The 23105-nt window shown below is 39.3% G+C and overlaps 1 protein-coding gene across 11 annotated transcripts in view; it reads right to left on the bottom strand.

The window, feature by feature from the left end:
* Positions 1-23105, bottom strand: part of LOC108004244 (irregular chiasm C-roughest protein) — a 310419-nt gene that overhangs the window by 111202 nt on the left and 176112 nt on the right. For 10 of the 11 annotated variants that reach the window (XM_062087490.1, XM_062087489.1, XM_062087492.1 and 7 more), the window contains one exon: positions 10369-10710. The exons of the other annotated variant lie outside the window; for it this stretch is intronic. In XM_062087490.1, coding sequence (XP_061943474.1) covers positions 10369-10710 — 342 coding nt within the window. The remainder of the gene's footprint in view (positions 1-10368; positions 10711-23105) is intronic. 11 annotated transcript variants of the gene reach the window in all.

A 23105-nucleotide genomic window follows, 5' to 3' on the forward strand; every position in this document is an offset into this window, starting at 1 on the left:
CTTTCATCCGACTCCGGGGATAGATAGATTCCAGCCGGCCAACTAATCCAGCTAATCCCTCTTCTAGGCTTTCAACGGGCCCTTCACGCGGCTTCGATCCCATCAGCCGATGCTTATCATTTCGTGGCTGGTTTTATTAAATGCGCGCCCATCCCCGGTTCTATCTCTCTTGACGAGCGACAACCGCCACCTGCTTCAATTACGTTATCGCGAATTTCATCCGATGAACAGGTTCGGATGAATGCATCGATCGATCTTGTGTCGATCGTGTGTGTGTGTGGACAATCGATATGTATATATCTCGTGCGATGACGTTTTCAAAGAATTCGTCATTCTCGAAGAGAGCGAAAAATTGGTACACATTCGTCGAGGATTATTTGTTAAATTATAAGTTGATTGGAATTGTATTGTTCGATGTATTATATAGAGATACTCAGAAGGGAGTTTGCATTAATTTATGTTGGATACGTTTCGGTGTAGAAAGCAATTTTTTTTTTAATTTAATAACTTGCGAGAATTCTCACTTTTGTTATATCGGTAAAGTATTCGTGTTACGGAAACTAATTGAAATGGTATTCGTAATTTTTTTTTTTTTAAAGTTTTAAAGTGTTACGTAAAATTTATTTCTTTATTTATTTATTGTTATTAATTTTCAAGCGTACTGAAGAAGAATTTTTTTTAGTTTTTCACAGAATTGTTTTTATCCCATGCCTAATTCAAATTTAAATTTAAATTTTCAGTTTTAAATTTGAAATTTCGAATTTTAAATGGTATTAAAGTCGAGGGAAGGGATGGAGAAATAATGAAATTTTCTATGCAATCGAACATCTTGCTCGGTGGAGACAATTAGCATCCCTAATTATCAAACGGAAACCGCAACGCTGTGTTCGAAAACAATACCGTGTGCAAGGTGTGGTGCAGTTGTAAGCACGTACACACGCGAACACTTACCTGGCCTCAACTAAATAACCTAAATAACCACGAAACACGGTCAGTAAAATCAACAACCTGTTGATATTCGGCGTATTTTAAGAAATATCTTATAGCCCATTCACCCTATCATTTTTAACCATTAAATTATCGCGGCGTAGATAAATATATATTCTACATTTACACGACTTGTAATAATAATGAAATCGTTGTCATTGCAAGCCAAACGAGAACCTTATTTTTAATATTGCAAATTTTCATTAAAAATTCTAAAAAAAAAAACAATTGGTTCAAATATGAGATGATCCTCGACGAAAAATGAGGAATAAAAACGAATGCAAAAATAACTATTACGTATCCTTTTCGTACGGACAGGGATGTTTAAATTCCAGTAGATTTGATCCTTCAAATATAAGTTCATCTCAATCGTTATTTCTCGAAATGGAATCAACATCGACGAAATTGCATCGCGAAATGCACTAACGAATCAACGCAATCTAATTCCATTAATAACATATAACGAAGGGATTCAATTCGAATTTCTGCGCCCTAATCTCTAGCCCTAGAATTCAGAGTTCTTTTTTTTTTTCCCCCTTCTTGACGAATTGAAATATTGCGATGCACGTTTCGGAACAAAGGGAGGCAAGATCGAGGAAAACGCGGAGAAAGTAATTACTTCGCCGTGAAAATGCGAGTGCTAATTTTATGGTGGAGGGGGAAAGGGCGGGAAGGAGAGAAGGTGAAGGGAGTGAGAGGCAGAGCGGGATGGATGGAAAGTCGAGGGATCTTTTAGCAGGAATTAAACGCGTGCCCGCGTGTTTGAAACACGAGCCGAGTGCTCTCATACGCGATGAAGATATCTCTGTTTTGATGAGAAAGTCGTGCATTCGCGTTTTCGTATAGCCAGAAATCACTCTCTCTTTCTCTCTCTCTCTCTCTCTGTCTTTCTATATCACAATTTGGATTTTTCATTACGCTCTACAAACTGTTCCGCGAGATCTTAGCCTCTATCTCTTGGATGCTCGGATCGATGGCAAATTTCTATAATAATATCGAGAAACTTGAATCCTCGAAGTTCGGTGCAAATACTGACTGTTTACGTCTTTCGAGATGTTTATCTCTCCACCCCAGAAAAAGATAGTTCTCGACGTGCAAACACTCGACACCTAGCCGAAATTTCTTGAAATTTATTTCTCATGGGTGGCTCGATCCGAAACTTAGTAGCAGCTACCTTTAAAACTTGCACTTTCCCCGATAAATTTCACTTGAAAACTTAAACGACAAATTTAGCGTATCACCCTTGTTTTTCCTTTTCTGTTGGCCCAAGTTATTACAGTCGTTTTTGAGTAGTGTACCGGAACGGAAAATAATTCTCGTTATAAACGTAACTCTTCCCCGGCAACTTTTCCCGGGTATGAGATTTCATTTCAGCAGGATGCGCTATTATTTTTTATTTCTACCACAAGGTAGAACGTATTGCAACGATTGTAATATTTCCAATCTTTTCCCTCTTTTATTTTATCTTTATTCTTTTTTTTCCCTTCCTCTCTTTCGAATAATATTTCTCTGTGTTGGGAAACAACGTTTCCTTCCGCGACTTAACGCAGCGTTAATCGTTAATTAAATAAAAGGAAAGTATCGAAGCACAGGAGCCTAGAAACTGGAGTATTCCTATTGAAAAATCGGGATCCCTTAAATTAAGCGAACCATCCTGCGTGAATCTTGGAGAAAAACCACTTCTCGAGTGGAAAGAAGGAAGCTCGAAGAGAAACAGTTGACTCTTTCGCCTCCCCGACGCCATCGATCCCTCTTCATTCCTTTAATAAACGTTCAATACAGGCGAGCCTTGGAATTTATTTGGAAAATAAAAAAAAAAAAAGAAAGGGGGATTTATCTTGTGTATCTCATTGCGGTAAACGTACAAAGGGGCTACTTGGAGTGGCAATTAGTATGCCGATATTTCGAGCGGCATAGATAACTAAGAATGTTATTATCTGCCGCCAAAAGGAATATCTCGATACCAATTTGCACAAAGCTCGTCAAGAGATCGTCGAGCATAATACTTTCCATTCATTCACTTTGAGAAATTGTTCGAGCGATCGGACGAAAACAGAGAACAATAAAATCAGGCATTTTTTCTTTCTTTTATTTATTTATTTATTTTATTTTATTTTTATTTTTTATTTTTTTTTTTTTGCTTTTCTATCCTTTGCACCTATTCTTTTGTTACCAATACGGACTCGTTTCGCTTGACACGAAATTTCACTTAAGCACAATCTTTCCCCGATAAACAGTTTTTATCTCGATTCGATCCTAATACTTCTTTCGATTCAATCAAAAAGTAAGAGAGACAGCGCGTGATTCTCTTTTTTCAGAGAAAGATGAAAGGGATCGATCCTTTCGAAAAAATTATAACCGTCGATGTACATATTTTTCCCCTCCTCTAGATATTTGTAAAAATTTCCAAATTCCTTTAAATTAAAAACACGAATACATTTTTTGCCACGCGATTTCTCACCGACAACTCTCTCAAAGGAAACGACTACACCCAAATACGATGGTTGTATCCACCACGATATAATCACCACTTTGGATCTATCGAGCCAAGGTAGAATAGCCGAGCTCTCGATTGGTCAACTGAAATTTCACAAACGGTCCAATTAATCGACACCGTTGGACGAGCATCGAAGAACAAGAAGCGAAACACGATCGGTCGAACGATTCGACACCGAGAATCGAATAATGCGAAGCAGCGAAAGAGGGAAAGGTATATACGTACGTATATACACAATGGACAAAGTGGGTCACGTTACGTGTTTCTAGATGCGTCGCGAAGGCATTGGATGTCTCCTAAAAATGTCTTTGGTGTCCGTTCTGTTGGAAAATTCGCTCGTCGTATCGACGAGCCGCGATTTCTTTCCCCTTTTCCACCCCTCGTTGCGCCGGCATCCGGAAACGCAGCTACCATCCGAATATAAATTCGTGGAGAAACGGCGGAGAAGAGGGCAGGTCCACTGTAGGTAGCGGGAGGGTAGTGGTGCGCTATCGGAAGAAATCGTTGGAGAAACACCCGCATCTCCTTCCGGAATCTCGAAGGTGTGTGTGCACGGAGCTGTTCGCCTAGAAAATATGCATCTTCACGGTGCTTCGGCTTCGTTGCACGCGCCCGCATCATCTTTGACGCTGCAAGAGTTTCTTCTCGCCTGGAAAATACCCGCCCCTCCCTTCCCTTCCGAATTTTCCTCCCCCAATTGGCCGGAAACAATTCGACCCAACGTGGAACACGCGACCGTATGCCGTCGCCGTGAAGAAGGAAACGAAACTTATCTCCTCCAAACTTGCTCCTTCCTTATTTTCCTCCTACCTTTCTCTTCGATCACGGATGATTTCATGCGGTGTTGAATATTGAAGTGTCGAATCTTGGATCGTGTGTCGGGCGGAGGTATGGGGGTAGGATCGATTTTCGTCTCTTCGGGAAACGATACGCGGAATATCGTGGTATTGATATATCGTCGAGAGACATTTCTTGGAGAATTGTGTATCGGGGTTATAGGAAGCGCGTGTTAGGGAAATCTAATATTAATATCGCTTAAATATCGAATTGTGAAGGGAATAATTGAAGGGGAAACGTATATATTTTTATTATTTTATTTTCCAAAAATTACAATATCTTTTTTAATCCATTCTGTTGCATTCGAAGAATTTTCGCCAGAGATCACGGATATCAAATTATATCGTATAATAGGAGAGAATGAAATAGGAAATAGGAAAGGAAATAAGAGCTTATAGAAAAATCTTTAGTAAGTGATCTCTTTCCGCTTTTTTTTTTCTTTTCTATTCGTTTGTTCCTCAGCACGCTATTCAATCGTTACCAAGTCATTAAAATTATTTCAGTTCGCGCTCTTTTCAGTTTCGCCACAATGGAAAAGATTGGGAATCGTACTCTCTATATTAGACGATTCTTGTACCCTTTCGATATTCTTTCGATAATATTCCGGCTCGAATTCGATTTTGTTAAATTTAAATGAGGGTAGCGTCATAACCGAGGATTATCTTGGAAGGGCTGTGTTCATAGAGAAGGTGAAATAATCTAATGGCGGATTCCAATGTTTCGGTTAGGTAAACGATGTAGATCCGTGTCGAACAATCTCCATTAAGGAAAAGGCAATCTACTAATCCGCCAACTTTCTACAAATTCCTTAAATCCCAATTAAGCTTTGGACTATTTGGGATTCTAGACGGTTTATTCCTTCGAAAATCTTGGCTAAATCTTCGCTTTTTCTAAAAATTAACCCATTTCCCGTCACTTTATTTTAGTTAATTAAACGAAATTTCGTTTCGTTTCGTTTCCTAAGTTATTTCTAAGAATTATTATCTTCTTTATCTATTTTATTACGCGGTTACATTTCTTCGAAAAGCTTTCCTCATCTTTCCGAAATTTTTCAAAAATTTCCCTTTCTATTTCTTTTTTGCTTCCATTAAAAATTACGAATAAATCATGCCAATACGTTCGATATATCTATTCCTCCTCAATTTCCATCTGAAAAAAAGAGGGGGAAAAAAAAACGGAAAACGAGGAACGGAACACGCGTTTATTTCGCGCAGAAGATGAACCAGCGAACTTTCCACCGATCCTTATTTCCCGTATTTGAAAACTTCTTCACTGTTTTTCAAAGAGCGTTAAACTGCAGGAACGGTGGTCGACTGAAGTTCCCGGACCAATTCTTCAGCGGATACAAGAGGATTCCGACCCGATGTCACTCGTAACGGAAACCTCCGCGAAACTTCCCGCTCGTAATTCTCGAATCGAAACTTTTACAGTCATCCAACATCGGACTGATAATTGTTCCCTCTCCATATACAGTCGGTGTGTGTCTTTCGTGGAACTTGCACCAACTTTACGACGATCAAACTCGAGCCGGGTTCGAGCAACCCGGAATGGAACGGCTTGTAACCTCGTTCTTCTTCTCTTTTCGATTTGTCGAGTCGGAATATCGATGTTTCGCGGGTATTTCCTATCCGATTTATATATAGTTTTTAGAAATTTTTTTCATCACGATTCCTCGTGATTAATATTCGATATCGACGTTTCTGGAAGATGTATTTTGTAGAAATTTTGACTAGAGAAAATTTTCTTCGTTCTCGATATTGATCAAAATATCAACTTTTCACGAAGATATACTCGTATCTTTTTTTTACAAATTTTCGACGAAGGAAAAGAAATAAGTTTGGAAACGATTACGATTTCTCTTCCAATATTGATAGTTAATCGGAGGAAGAAATTTTGGACATTCTTTTTTTTTTGTCACGAAAGATTACTCGTATAGTTTTTATCAATTTCGAAGAGAGAGTATAAATTTGGAGAAAGGGAACCAAGGGAAAGAAGAATGGTTCATCTCTTCCTCGTGACTGATTTCGATATTAACGATCTCCTTTTTCCATTCCCGGTTTTTCTTTTTTCTTTTTTTTCCCTGGTTCCGCGAAGAATCGAACGACCAGGGTCGAGCTTCCGTTTCACGAAGTCGTAACTGACCGCAGTTTCCTTTCCACCCACGGGTCGAACAAGCGCGGAAGAATTAAGGGGGCGAAGTGACGTGGAGACACAATGGATTCTCGTTGCGAGCATAGGATTCGAAGAAAGAGGAAACTTCATGGGAACCAAGAAATGACGGAATGGTATAACGCGTGCTTGGGGAAGAAAATCCACGATTAATGAAGCGAAGCTCCAAGGTAAAGGGATAGAGAAATCTTGGAAAATTTATAATTTATCGTGGATTAAAGGGTAACTACCTAAGTGAAAATACCACTGTGATTTTATCTCCACGTCGTCTTTATTTTTTAAACGTTTAATCCGACAATCCCATAACACCCTTTATCGCGATATCTCCAAGAGATAATATTCTTCATCTTTTTCAAATCATTCCCGTGATGTTTACTTGCTTGACAAAAAAAAATTTCCCCGACGAATGTACGATTACTTTCACTCTTAGATATTTTTTAATCTCCATTGTGTTGCTTTCTCCATCCTACAGAAGTATCGATTTGCGTGAAATTAATTTTACAACAATTATCTCCCCTTGAAGAATATGTTATCTATTTAAACAAAATTTAATTCCATTGATCATCGCGATATTTCTTAAGATATCGAACGTGATATTCGATCGATTTCGAAGGAGACGCGTGATTTTACAACAAGAAGCGAGCTCCCCGAGGGATGCATAACCGCTTTCGAAAAACTCGAATCTCGTCGGAGGAAAACAACGGGAGAAAGAAGTTAACAACCAAGATAAAATAAAGCGCACACGCTTGACGTTACCGAGCGTTGTTAACGTTGTTCCCTTCCTGTTCGACTTTGTTATCCCCGGTTGCTCGGAGCGAGATAGGGACGAGAAATCTCTTTTCCAGTGCGGTAGATTTTTATGAGACGCCTGAGAAGAAAATACAGTTGCTCGCTACGCTCGTATCAACGGCTCTAATTTGATCGCAATAAACGCTTGCTTCGTACGGGGCGGTGGGAAATTTATTCGGACAATAAACGGGCGGGTGCCTCGGTGAATTCTCAAACCCTGTTGCAAGATTTCGAGTAAATTGCCGGAAGATTAATAATCTGAAAAATAGGACGCGCAAGGGAGCGACATTGGAAATTCTTAACATTCTCCTTCCCGTCCTCCTTCCTATTCCTCGTCGACTTCCTTGCCTCTCGTCCCTTGAATTATTCGCTTTATTTAGCTACTCTTGTAAGAATTTTTTAATATTTTTCTTAGGTTCATGGATTATACGTTTTCTTTTCTTATTTGTAGACTTGGATTTTTAGACTTGGATTAAATATAAATTAGCATCGTGTTTCTAATTGAAAATGATTATGGTATCAGCCAGTAATTCTATCCACGTCTAAAGGTATTTAGATATCTGTTTCTCCTCCGAGTAATTTTATCAGAGAATTACAGAGATGAAGAGATGTAATGTTCAATATTTATTACTTTTAACAGGCAACATTGTAACAAACATTTACGTTCTCTGTCTCGCGTAGATAAAAGCGAATAGCCGATGGGATAATTAATCACGATTTATTAAAACCGACAAGTTTATGTAGAGCGTAATAAGCTCGTATATAAGAATCTTTTTAACTAATCAAATTCGAGATGATGAAATCAAACTTTACAGTTCTCGTTATTTCATTTAAATTACTTCTTAATGGCAAACGTTCAATTTTCAATGTTTCATTTCCCCGTGTGTTATAAAGATATTTCCAGGCGAAATTGTATTCAAAAGGATTAATGAAAAAAATTTAAAGTTTAATTTCACGCATCCAAAGAGATTTTCTATCTAAAAAAGTAATTGCTGCACGTCCATTGCGCTCTACATATAATATATATATATATAAAAAAAAAAAATCTCATTAAAATCAAAATTCTCGAGATTAGATGAACTTCCCTTTTAAAAACGAACGTACCATGACTGATCGTGTCATCGTGAAATTTTCCGCTTTTTTTCCCTTCAAAAAAAAAAAAAAGAGAGAGAAGAAAAAAAAATACATCGCATCAAACCATAGAAATACAAGTTAATTAAATTACCATTGGAACATGGCTTTATCCTAGAACAACAATACCCATTTCCCAGATATTCGTCCCAGTTCTAATACCACGGAAATCCCGTTAGCTGTTACGTTCCTGTCCACCCTCCCCACACCCCATCGACCGTGGACCGCGTGGAGCATGGGGGAAAAACGATCCGCGGAATTATAACACTTCCCGCCCGCTCTTGACTTGAATTAAGCCCATTTTTAAAACTCGACCAGGGCTTTTTTCATCCCTCCTCCCCATCCATCCCCCATCCCGTATCGCGATTTCTTCTACCTAATATTTCAACGGGAATTGCGCTGGCTACGAAGTCCACGGAAATTAGATCTCGACCGTGGCCACTGGCAATTTCAACGCGGTATCAACTAAATAATACCCTCGTAACTTTTTCTCCGCCCTTTCTCCTCCTCCTCCTCCTCCTCCTTATTCCTCGTTACTACACCCTTTATAACGACGATGTATGTCGAACTAGAGGAGGAGTGGGGGAGGGAGGGAGAGGGGGACGAGGGGATAAATAGGATTCGTTTCGCTTGGAGACGAGGCATCGGGGATTAGACGAGTGATAGCGAAAGTATGGAATTGGGATTGGTGACCCAATTGCGAGAGTCGAGAGATACGTTTCGTTTCGGATTGATCGGAATGATTCGCTGAATATTTCCGTAGAAATTGCTTTTTTTTTCTTTTCTCTTTCTCTCTCTCTCTCTCTCTCTTTTTAGGTTAACGATAATTATTTACTCAGAGCAGAGTATATAACGGGATATACGAGCTAATTTATGCTAATTTTGAAGCTAATTTTGTGATTGATGACGATTGCGCGACGTTGCTATTAAATTTCGATTGTTTGACACGGTAAATCCGTGGTTATCCTGGTAAGTCGTTGCTTTCATTGAAATGGGATACAACTTCCTAGAAGCGGGATACAAATTGCTCAGATATTCAGATTTGTTGGGGTAGTATTAAATAGTAGCGTTGATCTTCCTTTGTAATATAACGTAAATTACAGGATGAAATGTATCTTGTGCTTTCATATTTGAGCAACGACATGGATATTCCATTTCGGAGAAAAAAGAAAGATATTTATTATTTTATAAAATTAAAAGATGATCCAAGCTCGAATCAGGAAGAGGTTTTTTTACGATGCAGAGGTGTACGAGTTTAAGTTTTTAGAGGAAAAAATGGAAAGGCCGAAGATGAGACGAGACAGTTGAGGGAAACGCTCTCGAAATTATGCGATAGTTTCAGGCCAGAGGTAAGGTGATGAGTCGGAGACGAGACAGCGACGATAATATCGGAGGTACATAAAGACAGTTTAAAACGAGACATCGCTGTATGTTCATCGCGTTTGTGTCGACGAGTCTGTCAATAAAATCTTGCAGTCTTCTTTGAACATTTCTCATTTATCGTTAAAATTTTACGACAAGATCGTTTATTTCGCGACGAATATAAAAATACGTAAGAACGTTGGTTCAAATATTTATATTCTTGGTTGCAAGAATAGAAAAAAAATTTACTTTTTTCTCTCTCTCTATATATATATATATACCTTCGAAATTCTTCCTATCGTTTAAAAACGATCATTATTCACTTGAAAGAAACTTGTTTCTAGTTCAATTGCTACATTCGAAAGAAACAATCCATAACAAGCTATCCAACAAATAAACGGTGAAACCATACATCAAACCGGAGCTCTCGATATCAGAGATCCGAGACGGATAGAATCCCAATACAAAAATCTACCTCCCTTTTCTTCATCCACCGATACTCCCGTGCCACGAATTAACATATTCTTAATGGAGAAATTTTTAAAAGCACGAGGGAGAAAGAGAAATAAAAAAACGTATGATACATAGAAACTCACATTGCACGTCCAACAGAATGCTCGCGTTCATGGGTATGGTGAGGGTAACGTGACGGGCGACGCAGGCGATGGTCGCGTTATGATGACCCCTGAGAACCTTGAGGTGTGCCCCGCTGCGTCTGCCGGATGTCGAGGGCAACACGGTCAGATTGTCCGGCGGTTGCTCGGGACCGTCCAAAGTGGCCTGAGACAGAGTCATCCCCCATGCCAAATCGGGCGGTGGGTTCCCACCCTCGGCGGCGCACTCCAACGTCAATTCGGACCCCTCCTTTACAGGCACGAACTGGTTGCCTGGGTCCAACCGACGGCCATCTATCAGCAGGTACGTCCCACGGGGTGCCTCTGCAACCAATCCAACCGACCGATAAGTGACCTCGTAACGATGAAAAATCTTGTCCGGATATATTCCGCTTAGTGAATCCCCTTTTCGATATATATATATCCGATAAGTGATAAATAGATTTGTGTGGGTGTTCGAATAAATATTCGAGCAACATGAATATACATATTGTCGGATCGAGACAATGTGTATGCTTTGTACTCGCAATAACGGATCATTGAAGATACTGAAAAATTTTCTTGTCAAAATTTAATCAAGAAATGGAGAAAAGCTATGGAATATTTTGATATCTCAATTAAGGTTTAATACGTTTATGCAGGGATTGTGAATTGCCTCGCGATCTGCATTTTTTCTTGGAAATGTGTACTATTATTAAGCCCTTCCTGGAATCGCTTGTCTGGAATTTGAGATAGGTCAGTGAGACGGGGGAGAGAGATCGGAGATTGAACGAACGATCAAAAATTACCCTTTTCTTCGCACGATGATATCTCGGGAAAGGAAAGTCGTATAAAGATGATTCAAAAAGTATTTGGAAGGCTAAGATTCCGCGCTTCCAATGATTTTTCACTCGTTGATGAAAAATTATTATCTTTGGTGTTATAGCGATTTGAAGTTTTTCTAATTTCAATAGGATCTTAAGACGAAATACGCGACGAATATGTTTATTTCTAAAGAAAAGTATATAAGCTTATAAAGATCTCATTAACGATGTCTTTCGGTTGAATCGAGTTAAACTGTAATGCTTTATACGAAAGCATTACAGATTCGAAATTTCATGGTTACCTTTAACATGTAAAATAAATGCAAATATTAAATTTTAACTTCATTTTCCATGTTCACTCGTTCGGCAATAACAACAATTTTAAATACAAAAACATCATCCTTTTCCAATAAAGGTATATAGAATCGATACAGAATTTTTCATCGAATAATATACATGGTTTACAAAAACATAATGTTTTTAAATTAAACTCGTAACGTATAGTTAATATTTTCAATGGAAAATCACGTGGTGGATAATCAAGCAATTTTTCGAACGACTAATATTCAACAACCGGAATTTCGATCGGATAATATCACGTGTTTTTCGAAGCGTTGATAACCCGTTACGAAAACTGAAAACAAGAAAATGTAAATTTATCTGAAATGGCGCGAAGGGGAGGGAAGATCGGTAATAAGAATCATGTTTCCCATCCAAATTGATCGTGTTTATGTGGTCCAAGAATGTTGCCAAGCGTTTCAACGAGATTTCTACCAGAGTTCTTTCCCCAGAGTTTCGTTTCCCCGCCGATAAGATCCAGTCACGTTCATTAAATCCCTTCTCGTGCTCTCGATCTTGCCAAAAAATTGCCCACGAAATGGATTATGGAAAAGGAAAACGCGTGCACAGGTTTTTCGGGGCCATCGGAAATTGCGATCTCTGACACGTGTCCCGATTTCACGTAATAAAATACATGCTCGCCGGGAATACTAACGGCGATATTTCCCACATCGCATTCGATCCGATATACTCGCCGGCCTCTATATCGCGATTCCCTTTCACAATTGTTTTTATCATCCTTATTTCCTTGGAAAATAAAATCGGATATATGGCAGAGTTATATCGGGGAGAGTTGGAGAATCATGGCGGTATTAACCTCGATCAATATAAAACTGGAAACTGTATTATAATTTCGTTTTGTTTTTAAGTTGTACGATACGAATTATATTCAATATGGGTGTTAGATACGAGTTGAAAAAGATCGTGGAAACATCGATTCGTAAATATCGGATTTTCCAAAATAACTACGTACGTAGTTATTTCATTTGGTATTCATTTGGGGAAAGGATCACAATAATAACGTAAATCGACGTTTATTTATCATAGACAAAATCGAATGAAGAGAAATAATTGTAAAAACCGAATGTATCGAGGATGAGACGGAGAGTGATGGATAGTTTTACGTCGAATCGTTCGACAAATAAGATCGAAAATACGAAATGAAACGTATTTCATTCGAATCGGTTGGGGATAAAATATAAGAGATAAAAAGAGAAAGGAAAAAAGAAAGAAGAAGAAAAAGAAGAAGAAGAAGAAGACACAAGTTCAGCTGTACTTTGTGTGTCAGAGATATTTTCCAATTTTTCCGATAGGATATATTGGGGTTGAAGCGGTTCATTATTCACAGGCCCGTACCCTTCGAAAAGGGAATCCAAGACGAAACAAAAACTACGATGGCGCAGCGTAAGAATCCTTGCCATTTCTGCTCTCCCCGTTCGCGTCCTCTGTCCACAATTTCATCCGGAATTTTCGCGATGCGAATATATATATATATATATATATGTACGATGGACCTTCGAAGCGAGGGGAGTGAGGAAGGAGGAGGGAGGAAGCGTCGAAGTTTTGCGTTTCATTCGACGAACTGAAAAAGGTGCGCCTGTCCACTCGATAAATCTGCACGCGTAGTTTGAAATTTTATCCTCCCGTTTTCCATGAAATCGCTCTCTCTCTCTCTCTCCCTCCCCCTCTTTCCCTCTCTCTTTCGCCGATTCGTCCGATCGGTTGAATGCCTGAGCTGTGGCGAAATTAATATAAAATCGGGACATGAAAAGAGAAAACAGGTTATTCGGCCGATGATTATGCAAAATACGATATAGTCGTACGAAGATTAATTTGAATCGTGTCACGTACAAATTATTATTATTATTATTATTATTATCATTATCGATTTCTACGATTCTCGATAATTTTAACGAGTTATTATTACCGGAGGTGTCGATACCTGTAATTTCTTAAGCCGAGGAGTAAATATGGAAGATTTTTTTCATTTATAATTGGTGATTGTTGAATATCTGCGTGGGAATATATTCGGAATTCGTTGATAATATCGGATCTCGATAATTTCAAATTAATTCTTAAATCCCTCTTTTAAATCCCTCGTCGTTATCGAATCGTGAAATTTGATTATACGCGTCTTTATATATATATATTTATCGTTCGTTCGAGGACCGGAAGCGGGAAATACACGGAAGACGATGAATAAACGAACTCACGTTAATTCACCGTTCCCTAAGTGAAAAGATAGATCGGCCACGGCTCATAACCGGAAGATCGTATCGTCGTATCTGAAAGCGGACGTTGGAATCTGAGAAAAATCCAGGCACACTTTGCATACACTTTTCGCCTCAATTTTCAGTCTAAAAATCACGGGCTCGCTCCGTTGGAAAGGTTCCAGATCTGTGTAATGCGATCGCGAATCGAGGAGAGGAAAGGATTCGGAAGGAAAAGAGGGTATTCCCCACCGGTGGTTATATAATGTATTCCCTGGTGAGCATACGCTTCTTCTTCCAACTTTTCCAACCAACGTCTCGCTCTTCTTTAACCAAACTTTTCCAATCGCGATCGTTTCTTAATTTCATTTTCAAGTCTGTCCCTTGATGTACGATGTTTCGTTTGCTCATTTTGTAATTTTGTTATTGTCCGCCAATTGGGAATCTGTCGATGCTTAAATAGATGTAAACTTCTTCTTCCATTTTGCGCACATTTCTTCAATCTCACGTTTTATCTTCGTGAAAGTTATAATAAATTGTCAGAGAACGAGTTAAAAATGTATCCTCTCTTAATCATCTTATTCCAGTGTTTCAAGGAGAGGGAGAAGAAAATTTAAATCGCTTCAATATATTCGACTAATGAATAATCCGTCCAATTTATTCAATTTATTCAATTTTTTTTTTTCATCCCATCTTCCTCTTATTGTATAATATTTTTCGCCGGTTTTCCGTCAAAATCTTTCGATCTCTTCTTTTTTGCCTCGTTTCGAAAAACGAAGGGTTTGGAAATGGACGAACGAGCCTCGATAGAATTGCACCTTTCATCGAAACAAAAGGGGAAAAATAAAAAGGGAAATTCCTTTTACCTTTCCATACACGAGGGTGGAAAAATCTCGTTGGTCGAAATACGCGGATGAGAGAATGGGGGGCGTGAGTATCGCGGGAAAGTGGAATTAACGAACGCAATAGGGTCTACTTTTTTGCTCGTTAAGTCGAAATCGGTCCGAGAGGACCGATCAATCCGAGGTACGACTCGCGAGCGAGCGCATCGCAGATTTTTAACGTAATAAAGTGGAAATAAAGTGGTTTGGAGCTAAACGAAGGCTCGTGCGCGCCGGCTCCATTCGGGTCACTGAATTAATACACCGGGTTTATCCGGTGGCGCGGTATCGCGTGGTTGAAACTCGTCAAGAGAAAAGGAAAGACCACCATCACCGCCATCACTCTCTCCTTCCTCTCTCGATCGGAAAGGGATTTAATCGCGACGCGAATCGAATTATACAATCCTTGCAACCGACGCACGTTTTCGTTTCCATATACGAGGATAACCGTATTCGATTTTTATTTCCCCTGCAATTCGTTCGTACCGGGATATGAAGAGACGCGGGAAGAGTTTATAAAACATTTGGATCGTTCGCTCGATTATTCGAGGAATGGGGTCTAACTCTTCCATGATTACAGTTTTGTTTCGAAAATTCAATTTCCATCGCGAAACGATTCTCTACTTGAAAACTTTGGCAACCGATTGGAATGCGTTAAATAATCGTGAGACGAATATATGTATATATTCGTTGGAAAAGAGGTAATAGTAGAAATAAACATTGAGGATGATTGTTTCGGTCTGGATGTAGGAGCAACGAGTCATAAAATGATATAAGAACTGCGTGAAAATAGGAAGTAATAAAAAAAAAATAAACATCTTATTTGAATGCGATATATATATAAATTCAAATTCACGTTGGAAAAATGATATACGTAATGAAACAAGAAGAAAGGAAATTTATTTTTTATACCTCAGTGATGATATGATCAACAATTTTAACAACTGCAATAAATAATAATAAACGTATTAAATAAATTCATATTACGCTATTACGTTAACAAAGAGTAAAGAATAAAAATTTCTTTAATAAAGTATCAACTTTCGATATTAGTATTTATGCATACTTTTTTTCCATCTTCTTCTTCTTCTTCTTTTCCATTTCCACGTCCGGGAAATATTCTTAAAAAATTGCACACCCGGTTCACAACCCCTACATACGTAGTAGTTGGTGGTTCTAGAAGAGAAAGTGCCGTTTCCGGAGTGTCGAGGCAATAATAGGGTGCGCGAGGGTGTGCGTTTAAACCAAGGGAAGAAGAAAGCGCACCGGCCGCGTTAATACAGAAACATAACGTTAAAAACAATTTTGAACGGCGGCGGGCTCGCGTTTCGCACATATGGTGCCACGTCTGGCCGAACCAGGAATTCCTGGGTATCTATGGTTCGTAAAATTTCACAATATCGCTCGGTCCAACCTCCTTCGATCGATTTCTCCACGAATACATACATATATGTAGCAGAAGTTATACTCGTGTGTAGAAGAGGAAAGGGAAGAAAAAAAATGGAGGAAAAAGACGAGAAAAGAAGAGGGAGAGATTTCGAAGAAACGACGAAGATATATTGATTTTAATGGAAGGGGAATTGTACCTGGTTCCTTTTTAGAGAGGATATAAATATGATAATAATTATCCGCAAAGATTAAGGAAAAATTGCGGAGCTGAACGATGAAAGGGAAAAAGGAAATAGGATTTTTTTTAAAAATACTGTATCGATAGGGAATCGAATATCGAATTAAAATGAAGTATTCACAGTTTTCTGGGATAATATACACAAGTGTGGCGAATATTAAAATTAAAACAGCGATATTTCATTGAAATTCACTTCCATGGATCTTATTATAAATTATCATATATGATATGCGATTCTACTTAAAACTAATCAAAGTAATCTTTATAAAAGCAGAGAATAACTTACAATTTAACAAATTAAATAACAAGATAACAAGAATTGGAAGTTTAATGGAGGATTTAAAATATATTTAATATTGCGCTCAAAAATCGCTTTCCTTCTCAGAATTAAACGCTGAATTTAAACTGCTGTTGTATCCGACCAACAAGAAATTGTAAAATCACGTCCTTCGCGAGGATTATCGGACGCGATTCTCATTAACGGATCGCTGGTGATGTCTCTCGTGTTAAGCGGATGTCGTTTGCGTTTATTACACTCTTCATCGTTTACCTTTCATTATCACCGAAGGCTATCGTTGCCTAAAACATTCATTGTCGTTCATTAAAAAGGCTTGACGCAAGCGAAATCTTTAATGGTCGAACTCGAATTTATGTCAAGATCCAAACGTTATTTCAACAAGATTTTGAAAATCGCTGGAACGAGATTTCGCCCGGATTTAAATTTCCGACAGATAACATTTCTACTCTCAATTCACTTTTTAAAAATTATCCGAGAAGATAATTGCTTCTTTTCAACGATATTACTTCAATATTTTTAACCAGAAATGTCGATTTATTCGTAAATTGATCCAATATCCAAAATAAAAGAAAGTCAAGATTATCCGAAAATTTCCCGAGTAATCGACTAGCCTCCGGAAAACGATTCCATTACTTCCCCCGTCCCTCGGTGGCGTATAGTCTGCCTATACACCAGACCTATTCTACTTGTCCGACCGCGAATAGCTTCCTGCGACTCCTGTCCGACCGCCGTCTTTACACTACTTGCGCAAGCACAGCCGGCCGTCTGACCACACGTATCTGACAGCGTCTCAACCTACTTGTTGGATCACGTATCGACCCATACCTCTTACCACCGTAATAACTACACGCTGCGTTCGATACTGTCGCGATTCACGATATTTTCTTGATCAACGACTATCCTACCCTATCTACTTATCTGATCCAAAAGGATTCCTATACTGCTTACATAGCAAGGGACGATTTCTGTAATACCGTATACGATCCCTGTTCGATCGAGCTCTACATACACGACTCCATTCCACGACTCGTGGACGATTACACTCGGTCTAATCTAAAACGACCCACGCAAAGGAAAGTTATTATACATACAATCAACCGTTTCCAACCGGGACTTTTCTCTCTTTCTTCCTCTCTCGCTCTTTCTCTTACATGTTATCGTCACAGGAAGGGAAAAAACAAAAGTGCGTCGCCTTTCCACTTGGAAAAATTCGATACGAAGAAATGGGGGAAGGGGAGAAGAGGACGGTCGGAGAGGCGATCGATCGCGACGGTCCAACGAAGGCGACGTGTCCGGACAGCTCAATTGGAGCCAGAAGAATTTCGCAGGCTCGACATCTCCTCCAATGATCATCCTGCTCGCTCCGGGCGGCCAATAAATAGACAAGATTTAGCGTGGTTGGCTCGGGGCGGGGGATCGGCCGTGAGAGAAGTTCGCAAGTCCGCACGCATCGCCGCGTTCGATCGACTTCATCGTCAGTGCTCGTCGCTGTATCTGGTGCGGAAAGATTAGCCGCTCCTCACCTTCTTCTCCTTCTGTTCTCCTACCCTATTCTGTATCTGATTTTCATGCCTCAAATCTGAAATTTTAACCGATTTTTTCAGGGAAAAGGAAATCATCTCTATCACTGTCATTTTGGAATCAGACGGTTTATCATTGGAAGAATCCTCGAAGTCATTTATTATTACTACGGATCGGATATGTATGTTCGATTGATTTTGTTTTGTTGAACAATGGAACGAGAGAGATTGGCGAATCATAAAGTGGCAAGCCGAGTACGGATAAACGTTATTCGTGGGAAAAGAAATGGAGCGATATACTGTTTCGCTCTATTGCTAAGCGATTCTGAACGGATATAAAGATTTATGGCTCCTCGCTTTTTCACTCGGACTTGGCTCCTTCTCCCCGTCAACTTGAAACATCTTTTTACTTTGCCAGTTACTCGAAATAAAGAATCAGAGAAGATTGTTTCGAAACAGTCGAGTTATTAAGAATCGACGCAAAACTCGATAGAAGAATATCATAATGTAGCAGATATATAAAGGTATAAATTGATTTTCTGGTTAAAGAGGGAAATGTGAGGGATTTCTATCGATCTCGAGAGTCGTAGATCCTTTCTCTGACGTTTAGTTCGTGATTCCCGAGGGGATAGGGAAGATAGAAAGTAAATGTTGAACTTGATGAAGATGGACCTCTGAGGATCTTTGGTGATCTTGATTTAGAATCCGGTATTAATTTTGGGAGAGAGAGAGATGTAGTCGATCTTTCAGAGAAAGTATTTGCATACGTACATCGAGGGAATTGTGCCTGATATGTCGAAGGAAATGAAAATATTAAGATTCAAACGAGATATAAAGTTACATTTACCGTTGTTAATGATACTCCATTGAGAATTTTAATACAACGCTTTTAATATATATATATATATGTATGTATGTAGATTTTGCACAGTCATATTCAATAATTTTATCATCAGTTCCATAATGAATTAATTATTTTTTAATGAAACGTTGCATGTATTATGGAAATATAAGAATGAAAATAATCGATCATTCTGTACATTATTTTCAAAGGACGAAATAATTAACGTGCTTTGTTTACAGTTCCATGATACGCGACTATCAATAATGATTTTATGTTATTACAAGGGAAATTTATCATAATAAAACACGTAAATAAAATATTTCTCTTTCAATCAACGATATTTGTGGCTGTGCGCGATGTTTCAACAACGAGGCGCGCTCGAGTCACGAACTAAATGATACGAAATGAAATTTCGTTAACGATTACTCGAAGATACGAGATTCAAAAAATTTACGAGGGCCGAGTCTTATCGAGTCGAAAAAACGTAAAAATGCGAAAAGAACGTCTACGAGGATTATATTTTCACGCGAGTGCTCGGTGTTTGGCCTCGGTGTTCGCCGCCGAAAAGAATACCTCGTTGCGTTTCACGGTGCGCAACAAAGGCGCAACAGGTGCGCGCAGCACACCGAAAAGAGCGAACGCTCGAAAGAAAACCTACGCCGACGATCATTTTTCCTTTTTTCTTTCCCCCCCTCTTTCTCTCTCTCTCTATCTTTTTTTTCGAGCGTCGAGTATAATTCATCGCCCTGTTCCAAAATTCTAAAGATCGTCGTCCCCGCCGACGTTTCACAGTGGCATTAGAGTAAATTAACGATGAAAGGTAAAGGAGTGAATCTTGGAGAAGCGTTTAAAACCGCCTTGGAAACGAAGCGTCACCTTTTGAACTTGCTCTTGGGGGAATATCCACGGTTGGAATTCAAATACGCGGAATGGGAAGACGATGTAAAAATTGTTTAATCCATCCAAGGTGGATGGAGCAGGAGGAATTGACCTCTTTGTGTTACGACGATCAAGAATGTGACGCTGTTATTGTCACCAATCATTTGCATAGTTGTCCCGCTTTAAAATCAATTTATCATGTCGCGCGACACTCACGTTATTGCGTTCAATATTTCACAAAAGATATATATATATATCGCTACAGGATATTACGTATTAAACTGCAATTCCAAGTAGTCGGTACATAAATAGCTTAAATAATGCCCGTGACGAAGTTTCGTGTCCGGAAACTGTTATCAACGTTATCAATAATTCTGAACCGTCCGTATCGCGGAACGAACATCGAAACGATAGTACCTTCGGAATATGTATATTACATCCGTATATATCGACCGGTATAGAAAATTCAAACGTGTATCATTATCCCCTCCGTTCTACTTAATAGCGCAGCAGAATCGGCCAATGTTTGGTAATGACAAATGTTTAATCGCGGGCCAACATTTGCCAAAAACCATTTCACCAAACATTAACGCCTGGTAAGCGGCCGCCGCCGTCCGATTACGTTTCGATCCGTGTTACTTACCATGCCAAACACTGACCTGCTCTACTTTCCAGATGCCTGACCGTGCGCAAACCTGTTTTACTTTCCGCATGCCTGCCTCGATTATTCTACCTCTGTATCCCTTTCGCGGCGCTCTTCTACTTTCGCATTCCTGCGTGTCAGATGCTCGGGTTAATATTAACCCGTTGAAAAAGCAACTGGTTGAAAATTTCGAAAACGAAGTTTAAGGGATTACTTATATTATATTGAAATGCGTTTCGTTCAGTTCGATTCGATATTTTGAATAAATTATCGAACTAACTTTATTCTTAACTATTAAATTTTTTAGTTGCATACCGTGTGCTATAAATGTATAATAAGCACGCGCCGATTTCGGAATTACGCTTCGATATCATTGGGGCTTTGATTAAATGAATACCCGGAATACCTTTTAATTATTAATCTTGTCATTCGAAATTTTACTTACACGCGTGTTTCAGTTTACATTTTCGTTTGCATTGAAAAGGAAATTCATGAAATCGAGTAATATTCAAAATATTTCTGTTTACGGGTAATTTTAATTAAAATTACTCGAAACGTACACGCGAAAGTAAGAAACGATATAAATAGCCATTCTTTGAACAATTTCACACGCGAATCTCGCGCTGTTTATTTCGAATTAATGCCCGTATTCCCGGCTACAACATAATTCAAAAATTCAAAAGTTATACGCGTGGAAACGTTGTAAAAAGAAAGATTGTAATGTGAAGCAATTTTTCCATCCAACGCCGTACGAAACGAACGACTTCGTATTACAAATGCGCATATATTTTGAAATCCAAACGAACCCGTGTACGTTCACGCGTCTCGAGTAATTTCTGCTCGTGCTGTGTGCATGCCGCGATGAAGTGCTTTTAATTATGAAAGTATCCACTCGTTCACGGGAGAGAGAGAGAGAAAAAAAAAGAAGGAAAGAAGCAAAAAAACTTTGCCGCAAACGATATATAATCGAGTCGATGGCCGAAAGCCGGCGCAAATTAGATCCAAACACGCTATCACGTTGCTCACGTTCGCGTTTCACGGAAAAATCAACTGTGCCTAATTTTTTTTAAACGTTAACCAGGATCTGTTTTAATTTCGAGGGGAAAATAACGTTCCATTGTTGACCGCGTGTTGATTGATTAATCCATGGAGTTAATTTAAATCGTGAAGATTAATCGAACTGCAGATTAGAAAAACGTAGAATACAGGAAGGAGAAAAAATGAAATGGATCTATATCTAAGTAAGTTTTAGACTGCTATCATTTATTATTCTATTCTTGATTATAATTATTCCACTTGTGTCTGACAATGAAACAACAAGTCAATTAGAATAGAAATACACGTAGATCAGAAACACGTAGATCGATCAAGACGATCGCGATATATGCAAGCTTTATTAATTTATTCGCGAGATACTTTGAAAGGGGAGAAAATAAAGTAATAATTCGATATTTCAAATTAAAGTAGATCTTGTCTAATTTTCGAGATGATCGATTCCTCCTTTAAAACGTGCAAACATTCTCCAAGAACGAGCCGAAAAGAAACGTTACTTCTTCCCCTAAAGCGGGAAATTTTTATCGTTACGAGTCATTTGGCGCGATATATAAAATTCACTACTCGACCAGCCCTCTCTCTCCCCCCTTCCCCCGTTAAATCATCCGGATACGGATTAACTCGCGGCGAAACGAACTCTAATTTTCCTCCCTTTCGAACGACGCCTTAAATCTTCCAATCTCGGCGATCGATAAATCCGTTCTCGATTTTAGAATTAATCCACGGGGTGAACCGCGAGTCCCACCGAGAAAGAGAGAGAAAGAAAGAGTATTCGTTGATTAAACGAGGTACAAGCTTGGCCCCGATAAAGTATCCGGAGATATACATTATCGAGCTATATCTAGGAATATCGTTGCCAAGAAAGAGAAAAAGATCGAGAGACATGCACCGATGTAACACGTCGCGAATTATTCAGATCTAAGACCGCTGTCTCGGATGGGATTCGCATACGAAATAGAGGGATGTTTCTCGAATATCGAAGGGCGCGTACCGAAAACTACTCTTCTCCCCCTTTCTTCTTTTTTTCTAGATTCTCGTCGAGACAGACGAGCATCGCGTATCTTGGCGCGGGAAATCTCGGATGGATCGGCGGGAGAAGGTGGGAAGGAAGAAGAAGAAGAAGGGAGGCAGGTAGACGGCAAGCGATGGATGAGATGCTAACGAGACGCGAAACGATCGACTATTCTCGCAGGGGTGGAAGGGGGTGTAGCCGGGCGTGAAATGGTTTTCCTTTACCGCTCCCCGACTCGCCGCCAGGCGAATAGGTCCGAGTTTATCCCTCTCCCCGCCAAATACGTGAGACGCGTACCGTCTCGTGTTTGCCCCTCGCGCGATATCTAACCGATCTTTCGAAGAATTATTGCTCTCTTTGTATCCACCGCCCGGGGAGAAGTCGCGGCTCAAAGGGAGTTGGCGATTCTTCGAGAATACCTGCTTTTTCTTCTTTGAAGAAGCAGTCTCCCCGGCTGAGGTGAGTCGTCTCGACGTGGACGGACAACGCGCCTCTCTTCTGGGACCGTTCAATGTTAATGACCCGAGCTCTTTCGCTTCGAAGCTTTCCTTTCAAATATTACTTCGGCGTGTATGTATATTTTCCTCTTCCTTCGCCGGCAGTTTTTCTT

Source organism: Apis cerana, linkage group LG1 (assembly GCF_029169275.1).
Source record: "Apis cerana isolate GH-2021 linkage group LG1, AcerK_1.0, whole genome shotgun sequence".
Taxonomy (NCBI): domain Eukaryota; kingdom Metazoa; phylum Arthropoda; class Insecta; order Hymenoptera; family Apidae; genus Apis; species Apis cerana.